Here is a 24,980-nt window from a genome sequence, read left to right on the forward strand (position 1 = left end):
AGGTGAAATTGCTGACCTACAAAATGTACAGAGAACCTTCACGACGCGCATAACGGAGATGAAACACCTCAGTTACTGGGAGCGTTTGAAGTTCCTGAACCTGTACTCCCTGGAACGCAGGCAGGAGAGATGCATGATTATATACACCTGGAAAATCCTAGAGGGACTAGTAAGTAAGTTTATTCAGGTATACACAAATACAGTTACATAGAATTATCATACATAGCAGCATATGTGTAGAGAACCGAACTTGCACACGAAAATCACTCACAACGAAAGCAAAAGATTCGGCAGACGATGCAACATCCCCCCAATGGAAAGCAGGGGTGTCACTAGCACGTTAAGAGACAATACAATAAGTGTCGGGCCCGAGACTGTTCAACTGCCTCCCAGCATACATAAGGGGGATTACCAATAGACCCCTGGCTCTCTTCAAGCAGGCACTGGACAAGCACCTAAAGTCGGTACCTGACCAACCGGGCTGTGGCTCGTATGTTGGATTGCATGCAGCCAGCAGTAACAGCCTGGTTGATCAGGCTCTGATCCACCAGGAGGCCTGGTCACAGACCGAGCCGTGGGGGCGTTGAGCCCTGGAACTCTCTCCAGGTAAACTCCAGATGGACAATATATATGATACTGTATCCACAAAGTCCATGTTTTGACGAGCAAACTTTAACCTACATGAAGAGTTCTTTGGAACACATTCATGTCAGTGGGGGCATGAACTTGTAAATGCAAGAAGGTTGGCTTGGTCCTCAATACTCCTTACGTGATAAAAAAATAAAAAGGATTTCAGTATTCAGGGTCAATACCAGACTCCCTAGTAGTATATTCCAGACACAGTACGCAACATCTCACAATTATATCTGTTATCTGTGACTCTTTACAACTAACCTGAAATTTGGAGAGGAAACTTGAGAAATGTTTCAGCCCATCCTGAACAATTATCAATTACAGTGGGACCACTACTTGCGAGCGTGTCCACGTGCGAGTTTTTCCAAATACAAGCAGTCAATGGGTCGATTGTTTGCTTGCATACGCGAGCAAAATTTCCACAAGCAAGCACACCTCAAGGCAGGTTCCTTGACACTGGTGAGGGGCTCTGGCTCTTGATCTCGGGAATTGCATCTCATTTGTTTGTTGGACTATCTTATTGAAACTTGGGCAATGTATGATGGAAAGATGCTTCTTAACGTACACCAAAAATGAAAGAAATCTAAGCATAAATAATGGAGTTCACTTCTCAGCAATTAGCCACCCCTTAGCGGTATTTTCATACGGTTTTTATGGTTATATTCTCGTTTTTTTGTCTCATTTGATAGAATGGAAGATATTATTATTTTTATTATCACACCGGCCGATTCCCACCAAGGCAGGGTGGCCCGAAAAAGAAAAACTTTCACCATCATTCACTCCATCACTGTCTTGCCAGAAGGGTGCTTTACACTACAGTTTTTAAACTGCAACATTAACACCCCTCCTTCAGAGTGCAGGCACTGTACTTCCCATCTCCAGGACTCAAGTCCGGCCTGCCGGTTTCCCTGAATCCCTTCATAAATGTTACTTTGCTCACACTCCAACAGCACGTCAAGTATTAAAAACCATTTGTCTCCATTCACTCCTATCAAACACGCTCACGCATGCCTGCTGGAAGTCCAAGCCCCTCGCACACAAAACCTCCTTTACCCCCTCCCTCCAACCCTTCCTAGGCCGACCCCTACCCCGCCTTCCTTCCACTACAGACTGATACACTCTTGAAGTCATTCTGTTTCGCTCCATTCTCTCTACATGTCCGAACCACCTCAACAACCCTTCCTCAGCCCTCTGGACAACAGTTTTGGTAATCCTGCACCTCCTCCTAACTTCCAAACTACGAATTCTCTGCATTATATTCACACCACACATTGCCCTCAGACATGACATCTCCACTGCCTCCAGCCTTCTCCTCGCTGCAACATTCATCACCCACGCTTCACACCCATATAAGAGCGTTGGTAAAACTATACTCTCATACATTCCCCTCTTTGCCTCCAAGGACAAAGTTCTTTGTCTCCACAGACTCCTAAGTGCACCACTCACTCTTTTTCCCTCATCAATTCTATGATTCACCTCATCTTTCATAGACCCATCCGCTGACACGTCCACTCCCAAATATCTGAATACGTTCACCTCCTCCATACTCTCTCCCTCCAATCTGATATTCAATCTTTCATCACCTAATCTTTTTGTTATCCTCATAACCTTACTCTTTCCTGTATTCACCTTTAATTTTCTTCTTTTGCACACCCTACCAAATTCATCCACCAATCTCTGCAACTTCTCTTCAGAATCTCCCAAGAGCACAGTGTCATCAGCAAAGAGCAGCTGTGACAACTCCCACTTTGTGTGTGATTCTTTATCTTTTAACTCCACGCCTCTTGCCAAGACCCTCGCATTTACTTCTCTTACAACCCCATCTATAAATATATTAAACAACCACGGTGACATCACACATCCTTGTCTAAGGCCTACTTTTACTGGGAAAAAATTTCCCTCTTTCCTACATACTCTAACTTGAGCCTCACTATCCTCGTAAAAACTCTTCACTGCTTTCAGTAACCTACCTCCTACACCATACACTTGCAACATCTGCCACATTGCCCCCCTATCCACCCTGTCATACGCCTTTTCCAAATCCATAAATGCCACAAAGACCTCTTTAGCCTTATCTAAATACTGTTCACTTATATGTTTCACTGTAAACACCTGGTCCACACACCCCCTACCTTTCCTAAAGCCTCCTTGTTCATCTGCTATCCTATTCTCCATCTTACTCCTAGTTAATTCTTTCAATTATAACTCTACCATACACTTTACCAGGTACACTCAACAGACTTATCCCCCTATAATTTTTGCACTCTCTTTTATCCCCTTTGCCTTTATACAAAGGAACTATGCATGCTCTCTGCCAATCCCTAGGTACCTTACCCTCTTCCATACATTTATTAAATAATTGCACCAACCACTCCAAAACTATATCCCCACCTGCTTTTAACATTTCTATCTTTATCCCATCAATCCCGGCTGCCTTACCCCCTTTCATTTTACCTACTGCCTCACGAACTTCCCCCACACTCACAACTGGCTCTTCCTCACTCCTACAAGATGTTATTCCTCCTTGCCCTATACACGAAATCACAGCTTCCCTATCTTCATCAACATTTAACAATTCCTCAAAATATTCCTTCCATCTTCCCAATACCTCTAACTCTCCATTTAATAACTCTCCTCTCCTATTTTTAACTGACAAATCCATTTGTTCTCTAGGCTTTCTTAACTTGTTAATCTCACTCCAAAACTTTTTCTTATTTTCAACAAAATTTGTTGATAACATCTCACCCACTCTCTCATTTGCTCTCTTTTTACATTGCTTCACCACTCTCTTAACTTCTCTCTTTTTCTCCATATACTCTTCCCTCCTTGCATCACTTCTACTTTGTAAAAACTTCTCATATGCTAACTTTTTCTCCCTTACTACTCTCTTTACATCATCATTCCACCAATCGCTCCTCTTCCCTCCTGCACCCACTTTCCTGTAACCACAAACTTCTGCTGAACACTCTAACACTACATTTTTAAACCTACCCCATACCTCTTCGACCCCATTGCCTATGCTCTCATTAGCCCATCTATCCTCCAATAGCTGTTTATATCTTACCCTAACTGCCTCCTCTTTTAGTTTATAAACCTTCACCTCTCTCTTCCCTGATGCTTCTATTCTCCTTGTATCCCATCTACCTTTTACTCTCAGTGTAGCTACAACTAGAAAGTGATCTGATATATCTGTGGCCCCTCTATAAACATGTACATCCTGAAGTCTACTCAACAGTCTTTTATCTACCAATACATAATCCAACAAACTACTGTCATTTCGCCCTACATCATATCGTGTATACTTATTTATCCTCTTTTTCTTAAAATATGTATTACCTATAACTAAACCCCTTTCTATACAAAGTTCAATCAAAGGGCTCCCATTATCATTTACACCTGGCACCCCAAACTTACCTACCACACCCTCTCTAAAAGTTTCTCCTACTTTAGCATTCAAGTCCCCTACCACAATTACTCTCTCACTTGGTTCAAAGGCTCCTATACATTCACTTAACATCTTCCAAAATCTCTCTCTCTCCTCTGCATTCCTCTCTTCTCCAGGTGCATACACGCTTATTATGACCCACTTCTCGCATCCAACCTTTACTTTAATCCACATAATTCTTGAATTTACACATTCATATTCTCTTTTCTCCTTCCATAACTGATCATTTAACATTACTGCTACCCCTTCCTTTGCTCTAACTCTCTCAGATACTCCAGATTTAATCCCATTTATTTCCCCCCACTGAAACTCTCCTACCCCCTTCAGCTTTGTTTCGCTTAGGGCCAGGACATCCAACTTCTTTTCATTCATAACATCAGCAATCATCTGTTTCTTGTCATCCGCACTACATCCACGCACATTTAAGCAACCCAGTTTTATAAAGATATATTACAGAAATAGATATGATTTTGATTGCTTTCACGACAAAAAGTACCTAGAAATAGAGCTCAGCCTAGGAGAAATGGTCCATTGCTTGGCTGTTTCAGAGTAAACAAATGATGTCACTGTCCATTCCAACATGCAGTCGTGAATGGGTTGACATTATTTATACAATTATTGCAATAAGGAATAACAGTAAATCTTATATTTTTTGTGTGAATAATAATTACAATTTATATATTAATAATAATAATAATATGTTTAATAATAATAATACATATAATAATAATAATATGTATAATAATAATAGTATATGTAATACAATAATAATAATAATAATAATAATAATACATATACAGTGGACCCCCAGTATTCAATATTAATCCGTTCCTGAGAGCTCATCGAATACCGATAATATCGAAAACCGAATCAATTTTCCTCATAAGAAATAATGAAAATCAAATTAATCCGTGCAAGACACCCAAAAGTATGAAAAAAAAAAATTTACTACATGAAATATTAAGTTTAATGCAATAGAATAATTACAATAACAATAAAATAATTGACACTTACCTTTAATGAAGATCTGGTGATGATTGATGGGATGGAAGGAGGGGAGAGGTGTTAGTGTTTATAAGGGGAATCCCCTTCCATTAGGACTTGAGGTAGCAAGTCCTTTTCCAGGATTACTTCCCTTTTTCTTTTAAGGCCACTAGGACCAGCTTGAGATTCACTGGACCTCTGTCGCACAACAAATCTGTCCATAGAGCTCTGTACCTCCCGTTCCTTTACGATTTGTCTAAAATGGGCCACAACATTGTCATTGTAATAGCTGTGTTAGGGTGATTTTCATCCATAAAGGTTTGCACTTCAACCCACTGTGCACACATTTCCTTAATTTTTGAAGTAGGCCCAATGTATTCCACAACTGGTAAAGGCTTTTCAGGGTTAGCCCCAAACCCTTCAAAAATCTTTCTTAATTTCCATACTAATTCTCACCCTTTTTACCACAGGGTTGGCACTAGAAGCTTTCTTGGGGCCCTTGGTGACTCATTTTGCAGAAACAAGCACCAAACACAGTGATAATATGGATAATATGGAATGTACCGAATGTATCCTTAGATGCGCGCACACTGGCTGGCTTATAAACACTGGCACACAAGGGGCAGTTCAGGCCACATGTGGACAGGTCTCGTACGAATCGTATCGAATACCGGGTTTTCAATCGAATACCAAGGAAAATTTTTTGTGATATAATGCATCGAATACCGGATTTATCAAATACCGATGCCATCGAATACCGGGGGTCCACTGTACAGTATAACAATAATGTACTACATATAATAATTATAATAATAGACGGCTTCAAAAGGCCGTCACTAGATGGCAGTGTTTACCACAACAAAGAGGGAGCGGTTGTGGCCGCCTCCACCTGTTACATAATGACATATTTTATTCATCCTAGAGTACAGTGGACCCCCACCTTACGATATTAATCCATTCCTGAGAGCTCATCGTAAGCCGAAATTATCGTAAGGCGAATTAATTTTCCCCATAAGAAATAATGGAAATCAAATTAATCCATGCAAGACACCCCAAAGTATGAAAAAAAAAATTTTACCACATGAAATATTAATTTTAATACACACAAACTGAAGAAGACATGCACAATTACTACTCTACTAAGAATAGAATACATGACACTTACCTTTATTGAAGATCTGGTGATGATTAATGGGATGGGAGGAGGGGAGAGTGTGGAAGTTGTTATTGTTTAGAAGGGGAATCCCCTTCCATTAGGACTTGAGGTAGCACATCCTTTTCCGGGGTTACTTCCCTACTTCTTTTAATGCCACTAGGACCAGCTTGAGATTCACTGGACCTCTGTTGCACAACAAATCTGTCCATAGATCGACAACACTCTAATTGCCAGACATAATGAGGGCAAATTCCTAGGCCTATACCTTGACAACAACCTGAATTTCAGCACCCATATGAAACACATAACCAAAAAAGTATCCAAAACAGTTGGGATCCTCCCCAAGATACAATACTATGTGCCACAAAATGCCCTTCTCACACTATACCACTCACTTATTTATCCAAACTTCACCTATGCTATTTGTGCTTGGGGATCAACTGCAGCAACACACCTAAAGCCAATAATAACTCAACAAAAAGCCGCAGTAAGAATAATCAAATCCCATCCCTGGCAACACACTCCCCCCCACTTTTCATAGATCTAAACTTACTCCCTGTTCAGTACATCCACACTTACTACTGTGCAATCTACATCTACAGGACCTTAAATTCCAATATTAACCTTGACCTAAAATGCTTTCTTGATAGTTGTTACAGAACCCACAGGCATAACACCAGACACAAACATCTCTATGACATTCCCTGTGTCCGACTAAACCTTTACAAAAATTCAATGTATGTCAAAGGCCCTAAAATCTGGAGCACCCTCCCTGAAAACTCTAGAACTGCAGGCACATTCATCACCTTCAAAACTACCATTAGAAAACATCTTATCTCCCTGATACACCCCATCAACTAATTACATGAATACCACCTGGTGGTTCACACTTACACTCACTCACCCATTTGACCATAAACACAGAAATATCAATCTTAATCTTAAAATAATGAATCCTAACTAGTCATAAGTTGGCCTGTGATACTCCAATACTGAAACTATGTATTGTGCAAAAACAAAAGCATTCACATTGCTGAACTCACAAACTAGTATTTAGTCACTTAGCCATAATACCAACTTACCTCATAATTTGTAACATTTTAAAGTTAAGAATTAATCTAAGTCTGCCAGAAATGCCTAGCCATGCTAGGTGTTCTAGTGGCCCCCTCTGTAATTATTATTTTAAAACATGTAAACCACACAATATCCAAATTCTGTAAACTCAGCATTGTAATCCTTATAGAGAATAAACTTGATTTGATTTGATAGAGCTCTGTATCTCCCGTTCCTTTAAGACTTTCCTAAAATGGGCCATACAGGTTGCCAACACGGCTTGCAGTAGCTGTGTCAGGGTGATTTTCATCCATAAAGGTTTGCAGTTCAACCCACTTTGCACACATTTCCTTAATTTCTTTTTTCAATTCCATACTAATTCTCGCCCTTTTTACCACAGGGATGGCAATAGAAGCTTTCTTGGGGTCCATGGTGACTTATTTTGCAGTTACAAGCACTAAAAACACTGGGATAATGTGAAATGTACCGAATGTATGCGTAGATGCGACCTCACTGGCTGGCTTGTAAACACTGGTGCTGAGGCCACACGTGGGACGCATCCCAGACGAATCACGTAAGGCGAGTTTTTTATTGTGAGGCGAGGCAAAATTTTTGTGTTCAAATGCTTCATATGGCGGATTTAACGTAAGGCGATGCGTTCGTAAGGCGGGGGTCCACTGTACAGTGGACCCCCGGTATTCGATGGCATCAGTATTCGATAAATCCGGTATTTGATGCATTGTATTGCAAAAATTTTGCCTCGGTATCCGATTGAAAACCCGGTATTCAATACGATTCGTACGAGACGTGTCCACGTGTGGTCTGAACTGCCCCGTGTATGCCAGTATTTACAAGCCAGCCAATGTGCGCGCATCTAAGGATACATTCGGTACATTCCATGTTATCCATATTATCACTGTTTTTGGTGCTTCTTTCTGCAAAATAAGTCACCATGGGCCCCAAGAAAGCTTCTAGTGCCAACCCTTCGAGAAAAAAGGCGCTAATGACTATTGAACTGAAGAAACAGCTAATTGCAAAGTACGAAAGTGGAGTGCGTGTGTCGGAGCTGGTCAGGTTGTATAATAAACCCCAATCAACCATCTCTACTATAGTGACCAGGAAAACGGCAATCAAGGAAGCTGTTCTTGCAAAAGGTGCAACTGTGATTACAAAACAGCGACCGCAAGTGTTAGAAAATGTTGAGAGACTGTTATTGGTGTGGATAAATGAAAAACAGATAGCAGGAGATAGCATCTCTCAAGCGATCATTGCCTGCAACTAGTGCTGATGTGAGTGAATTTAAGGCCAGCAAAGGTTGGTTTAAAAGATTTAAGAATTGTAGTGGCATACATAGTGTGATTAGGCATGGTGAGGCTGCCAGTTATGTTGTGCGACAGAGGTCCAGTGACTCTCAAGCTGGTCCTAGTGGCATTAAAAGAAGAAGGGAAGTAACCCCGGAAAAGGACTTGCTACCTCAAGTCCTAATGGAAGGGGATTCCCCTTCTAAACACTAACACCTCTCCCCTTCTCCCATCCCATCAATCATCACCAGATCTTCGTTAAAGGTAAGTGTCAATTATTTTATTGTTATTGTAATTATTCTATTGCATTGAACTTAATATTTCATGTAGTAAAATTTTTTTTTTCATACTTTTGGGCGTCTTGCACGGATTAATTTGATTTCCATTATTTCTTATGAGGAAAATTGATTCGGTTTTCGATATTTTCGGTATTCGATGAGCTCTCAGGAACGGATTAATATCGAATACCGGGGGTCCACTGTATATATCATGTTTCTATGTTATTTATATTGTTTATGTCATATTAGATGAACTGTGATATAAAAATCCGACATTTATCAGACAGCCCTTTTTCCACTGCCCCCACCCTTTCTCCTTTTAAATTTCATCACCTTTTTGGCACCCATATAAGACATTGGTAAAATTCCTTATTCCCCCCCTTTTCCTGGAAAAAGCTTTTTCCCCACAGACTCTAAGTGCACCACTCCCCTTTTCCCCCTTGTCAATTCTATTTCCCATCTTTCATGCTGCTGACATTCCTCTAAATTCTGAATACATTCCCCCCAATCTGATATCAATCTTTTCTTATTTTTTATCCTCATCCCTTTTTTCCTATATTCATTTTTAATTTTCACAACCCTAAAAACTCTCTGAACCTCTGAAATCTCTCCAAACCCCCCCAAACACAGTGTCATTAGAAAAAACAACTCCACTTTTTTTAATTCTTTTTTCTTAATCCCACCTCCCCCAAGATTCTTCAAACCTCATCATAAATATTTAAACCCAAACGGTGAATCACACCCTTATCAAAGGCCCCTTTTTTTACGGGGAAATTTCTCCTCTCTCCCCATGTTCTCGCCTGAGCCTCACTAGTTTTTAAAAAAATTTTTTCCTGCATTCAATAACCTCCTTTTTCCATCATCTGCAATATCTAAACATTGCCCCCTATCAACCTGTCATTTTTTCCTAAATGCACAAAAACCCCCTTTCCTTTATGTAAATCTGTTTTATATGTTTTTTAAACGGGTTTTACATCCCCCCCTTCCAAAAGCCTCCTTGTTCATCTTATCCTCTTCCATCTTATCAATTTTTTCAATAATAACTACCATACATTAACAGGTATTTTTAAAGACTTTTTCCCCCAAAATTTTTTGCACTCTCTTTTGTCCTTTGCCTTTATAAAAAGGAACTATGCATGCTCTCTGAACCCCAGTACCTTACCCTCTTCCATAGATTTTTAAAAAAAAACCCCAAACCATTCCAAAACTATATCCCCACCTGCTTTAGTATTTCTTCTTTTTTCCCATCAACCCCAGCTCCTTCCCTTCTTTTAACATCCTAAATTTTCCCCAAATTCACAACTCACCTTCCTCACTCCAAGATGTACCCCCCTTCCCCAACCAAAATCACAGCCCACCATCAACATTTAAAAATTTCCCTCAAAATATTCCCTCCATTTTTAATATCACTCTCATTTAAACTCCTCTCCATTTGAACTATCAAATATATTTTTCCCCTATTTTCCCCCTCAACTTATTAATCTCCCCCAAATTTTTTCTCATTTTCAAAAAATTTTGTTGATAACACCCCACCCACCTATTTGTTTATTTTATATTATTTACCCCTCTTAACCTTTTTGATTTTTATATAATATATATATGTTTTACCCACTTTTTTCTTTTTGTGATTAAACATACGGGTGTATTTTCTAATATTTTCTTTATTCTCATTTTCCCTTTAAAGGAAAAAAACCTTGCAGAAATAGAGATTTTTATTTTTTTTCATAACGCCCTTAAAATTAGCTAAAGTAATGAGGGTTTTTTTTCCCAAGTTCAAGAGTAACAAACACCCCAATTCTTATTCTTTCACTTTTTACTGATATTATTATACCATTTTAAAATAATGAGTAGTTTATAAAGTAAATTTTGTTTTTTTTGTATAAATAAAAAAAAAAAAATAAAAGCAAAGTAATAAAAGAGGGCTTAAAAACGTGACTAATGAAAAATATGTATTTTAGTCCGAATGTCTACATTTTTTTTTTAGAACCTATTTAACTGGCATCTTTTAATTTCATAAATTGGAAAAATTCCAATTTCTGCCACTTTATTGGGTGGCAAATAGTAAATGGGCAGTTTCTTGTACTAACATAAAAAAATGGGCCAAAAATAGCTTGGTTTTTTTCCCAACTGGAACAGTTGGCCAAAACAGGGCTCCAAGTGGAAATCCGATGTAATTTTCCGTTAACCCTAACCCGGGGGAAAATTCCAAGTTTTCAACCATTTTTTTTTGTCATTCCCTAAAAAAAGATTCTCATCTTTTCAAAAAAATTTTTTTTTTTTTTCCAAAAATTTTTAACAAAAAAATGTTTTTCAGAAAGAGTTTAACAAAAAAAGGGTTAATTATCACCCAAATTTTGGGAGGATGCTGAACTAATTCAAAATTAAGTTGGACAGTGTCGGGTCATTAAAAACTTTGACAGGCCTGAAAAGGGTTTTCAAAAATTTTTAAAAAAGTTGGGGGATCAGACAAAAAAAACATTCAAAGAAAAGGTCAGTTTTTTAAAAAATTTTAACTAAAACGGAGGTCTGGTACATTTAACCCTGGGTTTCCCCTTTATACTTCCCCGGGGGGTTTGAAATTCCATCCTTTTCCCACCCCAATGGGGTTAAACAGCGCAGACCTTATAGCGTCCTGACATGAACGGTCCATTGGGTTTTGAATGATGCCAAAAAACTTGTGCTGCAAAAACAATTATTTGAGTAAAAAAAAATGGCATTATTTAACAATCACAAAATTTGTCCATCAAGGACTTCTATAGTTCTTGATGGAACAGTACAGTACATGTACTCTCAACAATATTTCTAGCATACTGTACAAAGTAAACAATTTACTTTCATACCAATATACATCATGCAAATTATTTATTTAAATATCATCAGCATTTCCTGCACTTTAATCACTGAGAAATACAAAACCAATTTCCACACTGTACATCTCTACATGCAATATCTCACACACTAACATTGAATCACAAAACATTATTTTTACAATTTTTTAATGGGCACTGAACTGGTGTCCTTCATTGCAGTTGCAAGTCCATAGCTATACTACTAACTCAGCCATAATGTATAAAAAGATTTGTCAATATAACTTTAATTCAAAAATCCATTCAGCCCTAGTATTTCTTACACAATTTGATTTTCTATAAGTAAATTCTTCTTTCTACATGAACAAGTTGATACTGAAAAGGGTGGGGCGAGCGTATGGTTTGCAGTGTAAAAATAATAGATGGAGAGCAGAGTATATGGGGGGAAAGAGAGGGATAAATGGAAAGGAGAGAAAATTAACAAGATGAAGATGCAAAAAAGGAATGGATTAAAAAACAAATGAGGCAATTTGGGAAGGGTGGAATAAACATGGAGAGGTGATTTTGATTTGTCGAAAGTTAGTGATGAAGGGGAGGTTATGATTTCATGCAGGGACGGATAACATCATATTACAAGGAAGGAGGAGAAGGTGCAGGTTGGAAAGTGAGAGGCTCACCTTCTATAGGCACAAGAGGTGGTAAGACTTTTTTAAGAACAATAAGTAACACTAGCTAGAAAGGGAAAATGTTAAAATTTAATGCCCCCCAGACCCAAAAGAAAAAGGGGAGCAAACAAAAAAATTAGAGACAAAATATTTCTTTTCATCCAAAACAATCTATATCAGCCCTTTTTAAAAAAGAGATGAAATTTTCGATAAAAAAAATGAATAAAATTTTTAAATTCAACCCAAATAGTTCATGAAAAAGATAAAAATCAATTCTTAATAAACGTACACCAACCCTTTTAAAAAAAAAATGTTCTTATGATTTTTAGCCCCGCATGAAACTCCATTATCATCAGGAATTGCACTGCATGAAGCCATTATCATGTGCTTTAAATATTTTATGAAAGGGTTTTACCCCAAAATTTTTAAAAATCACTGGCCCCTTTCCCAAAAAGTTAAAAAAAAGTGAACCCCCGTCCCCACCATTGGGGGAGAACCATGATGCCTTAACCAAGGGCCCCCCAATCCTAAGAGAAAACCAGCCAGGCTAGGGTTTTTTTGGTCTGGGAAATTTTTGAGGGGGGAAAGTTTTAACCCCAATTTCTTTTTCCCCCTTTTGGGGTGTCTAGCCTGGAAACAGCTTAAGTATTAAACCCCAAGGTGGGTTGGCAGACAACCCCCACCCAGGAGTTCCCCTCCCCTGTGGGGAAAAAGGAAGCCTGTAATTGTTTTTTGATGGTGGGATTTGCGGGTTTGCTTTTTCTGTTCAAACATGAAAGATTTCAGGCAAGTTTCTCTTTTTACACTTGGTCACAACCACATGTCCATAAAACACCCCCGGGGGTTTTTCTTCATTTTTTCGTTCTTTTCTTTTTTTCCTCTTTTTCCCCATGGGAAGTGAAAGAATTTTTTCCCCCGAAAGATGCGTGTTGAAAGAGGTGCTAAAATGCGGGAGCAAGGGGCTTTAACCCTTTTTTTCCGACTAAATGAAAAAGGAGAAACTTTGTTTTTCTTTCCCCCCGGGGGATAGGGCCGATGTTTAAAGAAAGAATTTGTAAACAAACAAATGGCATTAAAACAACTCTTCACTCCCAATTCGTGTTATCTGGCCCGGGCAGCCACCACCCACCGCCTTTCCGTCCTTTCCCCCACAACCATTGGTTTTTCTCTGTTTCCCCAATTTTTCCTGGATTTTGTCTCTCCCCGCCCGTCCTGCCATTTTTGTTGGGGGGAAATCTCCCCCTGTTTTTAAAGGTTGTTTCCCCCTTGGTGGTACCCCCATGTTAAATTGGGGAATGGGGAGATCGGCTCTCCACACACCCCTTATTACCTCTTCCTTTTCCCAGACTTCAAAAGGGTACGGGAAGGAATCTCCATCAGTCAAGAGGGCCTGCACCTCCCCCCTTTTTCCAGGGGTCTGCTGAACTTTAGGCCCCTCCCCTTGGGCTGCCCCAACCGCCGGTATTAAACCCCTCCTGAGTTCACTCAAGACGGCAGCTCATCTGTCCACCTTGGTGACAGACTCCCCCACCCCCTGGTGTCCCCCACACCCGGGGAGGGGGGGCCCTTTTGCTGTGGTCCCCCTTATCCTCTCCGGACTACCTTGGGCCTTGTCCTTGGGTCATTTTCCTCACCTGCCCTTTTAATGGGGGGGGTTTCCCCTTTGGCCCATGGAGATATTCCTGTCCCCTCTCCTTCCTCGGCTTGGCGTTTAGGCTATGAGGAAGTAAAAATTTTTCCCACTTTTGCCCCCTTTTAGCACTGGATGGCCAGGTCAAACGGGTTGCTGCCAGTTCCCTAAAAAGGAAGAAAAAAAACCCCCGACCTTAACCCGGATCCCCACAACAAAAGCATTTAAAGGCGTGTTCCTTTGGTGGGACACCGGAGAGGGGGGCCAAAAACTTTTCTTCTCACCCCTTTTTTTGGGTGTACTAGCCTTGAGCACCCCAAAAGGGGGCAGTAAAACAGGGGTTAATCTTTGGGCCAAGTGTTGTTATTAAAACTGTTTGGTTAAAAAATATGTAACCTGGGGTGGCCCCAAAAAGGGGAGAGTAAATCAATTAAAAAGACCCCACACTTTGTTCTTACCAAAGTTACACAAGTTTGGGTTTTTTTTAGTTGGGTGATTCGGGGGTTAAACGCAGGGGGGGTCTACACAAGGGGAAGTACAAATGGGTTAAAACCTTGGTAGGTTGGATTTATTATATATTATATTATATATATATATATATATATATATATATATATATATATTATATACACATCCGCTTTTTTTGACTTAACCACTGATTTCCCCTTTTTTTGCAATTTTGTAAAACATTTATGAAAGTGTTTATCCAAAACCCTTCATAAAAACATAAAACAAAAAAAGAAATAAAATATAAATCCAAAAAAAAACAATAAAATAAAGTCTTTAAAAAATTTTTTTTGATATTCATAAAAAACCTCCCCGGTTTATATTTTTTCTGGGAACCAACTGGTTTAAAAAAAGGGAAAAGGGTAGTTGTGTTTGTGTGTGTGTGTTATATATATATATATATATATATATATATATATATATATATATATATATAAAATTTATATATATATATATATATATTTTTTTTTTTTTTTTATTTTTTACACTGGTTCCCCCAAGGGGGGGGGAAAAGAAAACTTTCAATCTTCCTCCATCATTCTTGCCAAAAGGGGTGTTTTAAGTTTTTAAAACTAACATTAACACCCCCCCGAGTGCAGGCTGCCCCCATCTCCAGGACTCGTCCGCCTGCGGTTTCCTGAACCCTTATAAATGTTTTTTGCTCCCCCAACCCGCAAGTTTTAAAAAACCATTTGTCTCCATTACTCCTATCAAACCCCCCTGCCTCTGTTAGTAAACCCCACTTTGTGTGTGATTCTTTATTTTTTAACCACCCTCTTCCCAAAGACCCCTTTTACTTCTCTTCCCCCCATCTATAAATATATTAAAAAACCCAAAGGACATCAAAATCCTTGTCAAAGGGCCCTATTTTACTGAAATAATTTCCCCCATACCAAACCGGCCTCACTTCCGGGGCCTTTTCCCTGCTTTCAGTAACCTCCCCCCCTTACACTTGAACATCTGACCTCCCCCCCATCCCCCCTGTCTCTCTTTTCCAAACCCAAAAATCCAAAAAGACCTCTTGTTATCTAAATACTGTTCATATATTTTCCTTAAACACCGGTCCACCACCCCTCCCTTTTCCAAAGCCCCCCTTTTATCTGCTTCCTTTCTCCTGTCAAAATTTTTTGTGATCCTGTATTCCCAGTTTATGGAAAAGCATATCAGTATCACCCATTGCAGATGGGATCCCTTTGGCCTGTTTTTGGTGCACAGGATACAGATGGGGGGCTCATCCCCCTCCCCGGCCTCACTGGGTGGCAGACCATTCAGCGGACAGGCAGGCGCGGGGCCCACCCCTCATCTCAGTCTAAAAAATTTTCCACCCACAAGTGTGTTTATCTTCAACCTATATCCCCATTTAAAACCCTTTTCCCCGCTTCTTTAATTTTCAAAAAAACTCAATACACTTTACCAGGTATACTCAGAACTTACCCCCCAAAATTTTGCCTCTTTTACCCCCTTTTTTCGGAACTATGCTCTCTCCAACCCCTGGGTAAACCCTTCCAACATTTATTAAATAATTACTCCACTCCAAATGTTCCCTGTTTTTAACATTTCTATTTTTTCCCCATCAATCCCCCCCCTTTCATTTCCTCTCTTCACGAATTTCCCCACATTTTCCTGGTTTTCTTCCCTCATCCTAAAAGATGTTTTTCCCCTTTGCCTTCCAAATCACAACCCCTATTTTCATAAATTTAAAATTCCCAAAATATTCCTCCATTTTCCCCAATCCCTTTCCTCTCCATTTAATAACTCTTCTTTTTTTTTGGACCCCATTTTTTTCCCCCTTTTTTTAAACTTTTTAATTTTCTAAAATTTTTCTTATTTTCAAAAATTTGTTGATAACATCTCCCCCACTCCCCAGCTTTTTTCATTGCTTCCCTCTTTTCTCTTTTCTCCATATATTTTCCCTCCTTCACACTTTATTTGAAAAAATTTCTTATGTAACTTTTTTCCCTTTTCTCTCTTTACATCATATTCCAAAATCACTCCTCTTCCCTCCCCCCCACTTTCCTGTAACCCCCAAAATTCCTTTTAAACCTAAAATACATTTTTTAACCCCCCCTCCTCAACCCCCTTGCCTATGCTCTCATTAAACTATCCTCAATACTGTTTTTATCTTTCCCAACTGCCTCCCCTTTTGTTTATCTTCCCCCTCTTCCTGTGCTTCTTTCTCCTTTATCCCATCTCCTTTTTCTCTCATGAGTGAAATTTTAAAACCCCAAAGGCTTTTTGAGAGATTGAACACTGGCGTCGTGGTAAGGCATGGTGAGGCTATTCGGGCCGGGCCCAAAAAAAAACATAGTTGGGGAAAAATAAATGAAGGGCTAAACCGAAAAGTGTTCAATTTGTAAACAGGCCTCTTTGGGAAAAGAAAGGGAAACCCTTCATTACACAGAGGAAAAGGGAATGCCAGGACAAATTGAAAAATGACACTAATGTTTGGAATGCGTGGGGGTTTCAAAATGAACATTACTAGTGTACCATTCTGAAAATCCCAAATGTTCGGAAAAATAATGTTATAAAAAAGGGTTTTTGGAAATTTTATAGGCATGGGGCACGAGAAATTTTTAAATGGTTCAATGAAGTGTTTGGCCCCAGTGTAGGGTATTCCCGGGAAAAAAAATTGGGTCTGTCCTGGTAATGAAAATGCACTGCTCATTAAAACTTGGAACCCTTTTGGGGGTTTGGGTTCATCCCAATGTTCTTTCCCCCCAACCCTCCCCTCCTCAGCCCGGACCCCGAGGGTTTCTGCAAACTTTAAAAAATCTACACAAAAAACAATGTTTCCGGTGTTTACTTTACCCCGACCTCCCGACCCCCAAAGGGGTTTTTGGGAAAACATTACATCCCCCCTGCAAAAACCTTAGGTATGGCGGGGGGATCTCAAAACTTTGCTAACCTGGAGAAAATTGGCAGGGTTTTTTCGACGGGGGATTTAAGGTTTGGGGCACCCAAAAAGCCATGTCTGTTTTTAAATCAATTGCCCGGGGGTTCCATGGGGGTTTATGTGAGTTTGGGGGATGTGGAAGTGGTGGGAAAACACAATGAAATCACCCACTGAGGAGCCAAAAGGGTTCAAAGGAAGAGCAACATCCGCCGAATCTTTGCAGGAGGAGGAAAAGAGGAAAAGGTGCCCCAGAAATTAAAAAGATTTTCTTTTGGGGTAAATAAAACTTTTTGGAGAAACATAACCCCAAAAGGTTGGCCATACAACATGTACAGTGACAGTCGGATTTTTGGGAAATGTTAAAGGCGAAAAGGCCTTCCCCAGTTTTTTTGGAGACAGGACCCAGGGCTCTCAGTGGTCTATGGCATTTTTTTTTTATTTTTTTATTTAAACAATTTGACACACATCAGAGGTACAAAAAAAAAGATAAGGCAGTCCAAACCCTTTTACTATGCATACACGGGGGGGAAAAATTTAAATTAAATTAATAAAAGATAAATCAGGGTAAAAAATTAAAAAACAGATTACTATAAAGCCGTAGTATTACAAAGACGGTCTAGTTTTGCTGCATTGTTTAATTAGTATAAAGTTTTCTTTTGGGAGTTATTTAAAAATAATGAGTTAGATTGGTTTTTTGGTTTAACATTTATGTGATATAATTTAGCTTTAAATTACAATTTAAAGGGTTTAGTTATTAGATTTTTTGGGTTTTGGGGGATAAGTATTTTGAGAAGAGACTTTAATTATAAAAAGGATGTTTCTTTTACATTTACATAATAATTCCAGATTTTTGTTTTTGCATTTTAGTTTTTATAGTTGGGGATGGGCACGGGGGAAAACAAAAAAAAGATCTTTCCTTGTGTTATGGTCAAATTTTTGTTGAGGGTTTGGGAAAGGGGATGTTTGAGGAGGTTAATATCGGGGTTAAGTGTTCTATGTATGTAATAGGTGCAGTAATAAGTATGGGTGTTTTATTGAGTAGGTTTAGTGTTTGAAAATTGGTGGGGTTGGGCCTGGTAAATTTTTTATCATTCTAACCAACCTTTTTTTGGGGATTTGTGGTCTGGATGGGTTTTTTTGTTAGCCCCCTACAAATTCCATGGTGAGATAGGGTAAAAAGAGGGTATAGGGGCCCGGAGGGCTGATTGGAACATATCCGTTCTTCGATAGTATGCCTACAGTCTTTAAAATTTTTTTTTTAGTCTATTATCGGTGGGTTCTAAAATTTTCCTCTTTGCTTTGTATGGTTATCCGTTTTTCTTATTAAAGGGGGACATCAACTCTGTTCCAAACTGAAAAAAGGTTTTTCAATTTTATGTAAGTTTTTAGTTATCCGGAGATATTTTTTGTAAATTCCATTTACAGTTTTGGGTGGTGATGGGGCCCCGGGGAGAGAAAGATGTATGTCATCTGCAAAAGTGGGTTTGAGAATTGAAGCATTTGGGAAATTCTTTTTAGAGAAAGAAAGAGGGGCCCAAAGGGCACTTCCCCGGGGACCCAACTTTGAGTTTTCGAAAGGGGTTTCCCCCCTTTTTCTTTTATTTCTTCCTTTTTGGGTGACAGGTAGTTGAGTGCCCTTTATCCCTAGTGTGACAATTTTAGTTAAGTCATGGTCAACTGTATCAAAGCTTTTCGTAAGTCAATGAAGTATGGACTTCTTTTTCTTTGCGTGTTTTATGTTTAAAAGTGTATAATAGCATCATTAATTTTTTTTAGGCCTGAATCCAAATTGGGAGGGGTTTAGTATGTTTGGGGGGGGGAGTAGATTCTTTTGAATTTAAATTTTCGAAATTTTTGGGGAGGGTGTGTTGGATATTGGCCTATAGTTTTAAACCCGTTTTAACCCCCTTTTTTGGTCGGGGGACCCTTATATTTTAGATGTGGGGGGTGGAGGGTTCAATGGATTTTTAAAAAGGTTTCAAAAGATTGGTGATAACTTTAAATTTTTTTTATATAAAAAATGGTAGGGATTTAAAACTCCCCTTTTTTTTTTGGGGAAATAAAAGGGGACTTGAGGGGTTTAGCTGGAACAGTGTTTGTATTGGGTGAGTAGTCATTTTGGGGGGTATCTGAGCTTGGGGTTTTTTGGCAAAGGGTTTTTTCCTATAGGGAAAATCATTAGTCTTTTCTGTTTTTTGGTGGGGTTGGGTTCATCTGATTTTCTAATTTTATTTGCATTTGATATCTTTTTTTCCCAGAATTTAATAGGTTTTTAGGCTTTTTATACCTCGTGTTGATAAATTTTTCTCATAATACAATTTTTGCCCCTTATCAGGCTGGGGATTAGAGTAACGTTTTTTTTGGTCTCTGGTTATGTGACCCATTTGTACTGTTTTCATTTTTGTTTTGTATTTATGGTTTGGAATGGGGTGTTAGCCCGGGGCTGTTCAGTCTTGCTGTCATCTGTTTATTTTTTTTTCAGTGCTTGTTATAGAGGGTTTGGGCTTTTAGAAAATTATTTACATTGTCAATATCAGTTTGGGGGGATATTTGTGTTCTTTTTATTTTGCTTCTAGCTGTTGTATTCAAACACCCCAAAAAAAGTGATAATGCGGGTGTGAAGTGTTGAAATGATGAAAGTATTTTTTTTTTGGGATTTTTTTTTTTTGGGTCCCCTGCTCGTGGGGGGGCGGCCTTTGAAAAAAAAAAAAATTTGCCCTTTTTAAATAATTTTCTAGCTGTGAAGTTATTAATGGGGCCTCATTGGAAGTCTGAAGGGGACTTTATAGTGTCTTGGGATTTCCAGAGTTTTATGGGGGGAAAGTAGGGATTTGGGATTATCTTTTTATTTGCCTGATTTTAAAAAGGGGTATGGTGTTTCCCGATGGTCAAGTAGAAACACTAGTCTCTTAACTCTTTATTTTTCTTTGGTAGTAAATACGTTACTATTTGTTTGTGAATTATGCGGTCCTGGTCTTGCAGGAGATTTATTGGTCACCTGGGGGTGTTGATCTTTGTTTCATCATCAGTTATCATACTTTCCCGGTTTTTACTAAATTAAATTTTACTTGGAACTCTGTAGATGTTTATCAATTTAAGGGTTTTTTGGTTTTGGATTTAATTTAGCTATTATATAGTAGGTAAGATTTTAAGTAGGTATAGGGTTATAACAAACACCAGGAAATACTACCCTCTGACAGATGACTGAACAAAAACCGTCTTTTTTCATGATGGTAGGATTTGGTTTCTTTTTTTGTTCTAAACCCTGGTTGGGGGTATCTTCTCTCCCACTACACTTTGGTCACACTTCAACAAATTACATATTCATAAACTAGGTTTTTTTTCCTTTTTAAATGCTCTTGTTTTCTTTTTTTTCCCATTGCCAGGGGAAATGGAAAAGAACTTTCCCCCAAAAAACCCCGTTCAATGGGTACTAAAAAGCGGGAGCAATGGGTGTAAACCCCCTTCCCCGCTTTAAAAAAAAGAAAAAAACTTTATAAAAATGGGATGTTAAAAAAGGTGGGGTGGGGGGGATGAAGAAACAGATGATTGCTGATGTTTTGAATAAAAAATTTTGAATTCCTTTCTGAAACAAAGCTGAAGGGGGGGGGGAGTTTTGGAAATAAAAGGGGGTTTCTGGGGATCTGAAGTTAGGCAAAAGGGAAATAGCAGTAATTTAAATGATCAGTTATGGAAAGGGGAAGAATATAAATTGTAAATTCAAAAAAATTTTTGTGGGTTAAAGTAAAATTGGATCAGAAGTGGGGATAATGTGTTGCCCCGGAAAGAAGCAGGGGGAGAGAGATTTTGGGAGATGTTAATGAAAGAAGGGCCTTTGAAAGTGAAGTTGTGGTAGGGGGCCGAAGCAAAATAGGAGAAAATTTTAGGAGGGTGTGGTAGGTAAGTTTTGTACCAGGTTAAAAAGATAATGGGGGGCCTTTTTTGAAATTTGTATAGAAAGGGGTTTGTTATGGTTAAAATTTTTAAAAAAAGAGGAAAATAATATACAAGATATGATGTGGTAAAAAGCAGTGTTTGTTGGATTTGTTTGGGAGATAAAAGACTGTTGGGAGACTTCAGGATGTACATGTTTTAGAGGCCACAGATATATCAGATCCTTTCATTTGGCCACTGAGAGTAAAAAGGGGGTTGGGGGAAAAAGAGAATAGAAAACATCAGGGAGAGAGAGGTGAAGGTTTTTAAACTAAAAAGGGGGAGTTAAAAAATTTTGAATAAACACATTGGAGGATAGATGGGAAGAACATAGGAATGGGGTCAAAAGGGATGGGGTGGTTTAAAAAAGTGTGTTAGGTGTTAGCAGAATTTTTGGTTGGAAAAATGGTGCAGGAGGGGGGCGATTTGGGGGAAATGATTAAAAGAGTATAAGGAAAAATTAGATAAATTTTTACAAAATAAGTGATGAGGGGAAAAGGGATATGGAGAAAAAGAAAGGGTTAAGAGAGTGGGGAAGCAAGTAAAGAGGCAAATGAGAGATTGATAAAATAACATTTTTAAAAAGAAAAAAGTTTTGGTGAATTAACGTTAAAGAAAACCAGAGAAAAAATGGATTTGTCCGTTAAAAAAAGGGGAGGAGAGTTATTAAGGGAGGTTAATAAAGGAAGATGGAGGGGAAAATTTTTAAATTTTTAAATTTGATGAAGATAGGAAGCTGGATTTTGTATAGGGGAAGGGGGGAATAACATCGGGGGGTGAGGAAAGAGCCAGGAGTTGGGGGGTGTTCGTGGGCGTAAAGGTAAAATGAAATAAACGCCGGATTGTGGGATAAATAGAAAAGTTAAAAAATTGGGGGTATATTTTGAGTGGTTTAATTTTTTTTGTATGGGAAAAGGGGAAGGTACCAAAGGGGTTTGGGAGAGGAAAAGCATAGTTCTTAAAGGAAAAGGGGGTAAAAGAAATCAAAAAAATTAAGGGGTAAGTCAGTTAGTATACCTGGTAAAGGGATGGTAAGTTATAATTAAAAAATTAAAAAGGAAAGGGGAATAGGATAGCAGATGAACAAGGAGGGTTTAGGAAAAGGGGGGGGGGTGGACCAGGTGTTTAGTGAAACTAATGAACAGTATTTGATGGCAAAGGGCTTTTTGGATTTATGGATTTTAGGAAAAAGATGACAGGGGGGATGGGGGGAATGTGGCAGATGTTGCAAGTGTATGGGGGAGGAGGTAGGTTACTGAAAACAGTGAAGAGTTTTTTAAGATAGTGAGGCTGTTAGGATGTAGGAAGGGGAAAATTTTTCCCAGAAAAATAATTAGACAAAGGGTGTTATGTCCCCTGGTTGTTTAATATATTTTAAAATGGGGTTAGAAAGTAAATGGGTCTTGGGAAAAGGGGTGAGTTAAAAAAAAAGAATCCCCACAAAAAGGGGTTTTCCCGCTCTTTCTGATGACACTTTCCTTGGAGATTCTAAGAGAAGGCGAGATTGGTGGATGAATTTGGGAGGGGGTGCAAAGAAAAAAATTAAACGAATACAGGAAAGAAAGGATGAGGATAAAAAGTTGGTGATGAAAGATTGGGTATCAGATTTGGGGGAGATGGAGGGGGGCATTCAGATATTTGGGAGTGGGGGCCAGCAGATGGGTCTATGAAGATGGGGGGGAATCTAAATTGTAGGGGGAAAAATGGGGTGGTGCACTTAGGGTCTGTGGGAAGCTTTGTCCCGGGCAAAAGGGAATGTATGAGGATAGTTTTTTCCAATTATTGGGGTTGAAAATTTTTGATGAATTTCAGCAAGGGAAAGGGTGGGGGCAGTGGAGATGCTGTCTGAGGGCAAATTGTGGTGTGAATATAATGAGGTGTAGTTTGGAAGTTAGGGGGAAGGGGCGGATTATCAAAACTGGTCCAGAGGGCTGAGAAGGGGTTTTTGAGGTGGTTGGAAGAGAAATGGGGAAAAAAAAAAATACTAGAGTGATATCTGAGTGGGAAAGGAAAAGGGGGGTAGGTGGCCTGGAAAAGGGTTTGGGGGAGGGGAAAGGGGTTTTTTTTTTGGCGATTTTGGGCCCACAGGCATGCTGGCGTGTTTGATAGGGTGAATGAGACAAATGGTTTAATACTTGGGTTTTGGGGGTACAAAAACATTTTTGAAGGGTTCAGAAACCGGGGGGGACGATTCTGGGATGGGAATTTGGTGCCCGAAGGGGGGGGTGTTAAAGTTGCGTTAAAACTGTGTTAAAACTTTTTTAACAACGTGATGGGTGAATGATGGGGAAATTTTTTTTCCCCCCTTTAAAAAGGCCGGGAAATAATAGTGGACCCCCGCCCGACCTCCCAATAAAAAAGGGGATTTTAAATGCTTTTTTTGTTTTGGCTAAGGGCTAATATTTAATATAAAAGGGACTAATATAGGTTGTGGTGAACAATAAAGTGGTAATCAAATAAATGAGCTTTGGAATATAATGGCAAAATTGTGAACTTATTCTACTTTAGCACCTGAGAATAGCACCTTGATTATTTTAACAATTGTGAATATATAAACTAGGGTAGTTATATAAAGCTAAAATAAAGGAGAAAATATATAAGGGACTAAAATTATTTTAAGTAATGGTAAACAAAGTTAAATGGACAGATGGTAGGAATTATAATATAAACTTATAATATAAAAATACAATTTGAAATGGTACTTGCAATTGCACTAGAGTCTGGTATAGGTTGTTGACAAGATCAAGATTATAACTAGATTTAAATTGACAAAATAAAATTCACAATTAAAGTACCAAAAAAATAATAGTAAAAAAATAACAATGGTAATGTCTTGGTTATAATATGATAGTAAGATGGTAGACGGGTACCCAGGTACAAAGGATAATATAAAGGTTGGGGTTGAATATACAAACTTGAAAATTTGGCAACAAAATGTTATGGGAAGTATAAGATAATGTTTAATGTACAAAAGTAAAATTGACTGGTAGTAAATATGGTGTTTAATAAAATTTTAGTAAGTAATAATGATTACAAAAAAAGTGAAAAAGTAATGTTTATTTCATTCAATATTGCACTGGTAGTTATACATTAAGAAACAGAGAAGAGAAGCAACCCCAGAAAAGCAAATGGTACCTGAGGTGTTGATGGAAGAGGATTCCCCTTCCAAACTATAAACAATCCACTCTCTCTCTCCTCCTCCAGTCTCCCATACACTAAGAAGAATCTCCAATAAAGGTAAGTGTTATGCTGTTAATGCTTCATTCATCATTTCCCATTGTATTATGTACTACATGTATATTTCATGTTAAAAATTTGTTTGTTTTAATACTTCTGGGTGTCAGGAACGGATTAATTGTATTTACATTATTTCTTATGGGGAAAATTGATTCGTAAATCGTAAATTTCGTTTATAGTAACGGCTCCAGGAATGGATTAATTACGAAAAACGAGGGACCACTGTATATATATCCAGGAGCAAGGGGCTAGTAACCCCTTCTCCTGTATATATTACTAAATGTAAAAGGAGAAACTTTCGTTTTTCCTTTTGGGCCACCCCGCCTCGGTGGGATACGGCTGGTATGTTGAAAGAAGAAGAAGAAGAATAAATATATATATATATATATATATATATATATATATATATATATATATATATATATATATATATATATATATATATATATATATATATA

General features: G+C 38.5%; 1 protein-coding gene across 1 annotated transcript in view; it reads right to left on the minus strand.

Moving 5' to 3' along the window:
• The window catches only part of Sema2a (Semaphorin 2a), a 162,448-nt gene that overhangs the window by 29,853 nt on the left and 107,615 nt on the right, over positions 1 to 24,980 (minus strand). The window contains exon 10 of the mRNA XM_070092815.1: positions 11,472 to 11,530. Within this exon, the coding sequence (XP_069948916.1) occupies positions 11,472 to 11,530 (59 nt within the window). The remainder of the gene's footprint in view (positions 1 to 11,471; positions 11,531 to 24,980) is intronic.

This window comes from Cherax quadricarinatus, chromosome 41 (genome assembly GCF_038502225.1).
Source record: "Cherax quadricarinatus isolate ZL_2023a chromosome 41, ASM3850222v1, whole genome shotgun sequence".
Classification (NCBI taxonomy): Eukaryota; Metazoa; Arthropoda; class Malacostraca; order Decapoda; family Parastacidae; genus Cherax; species Cherax quadricarinatus.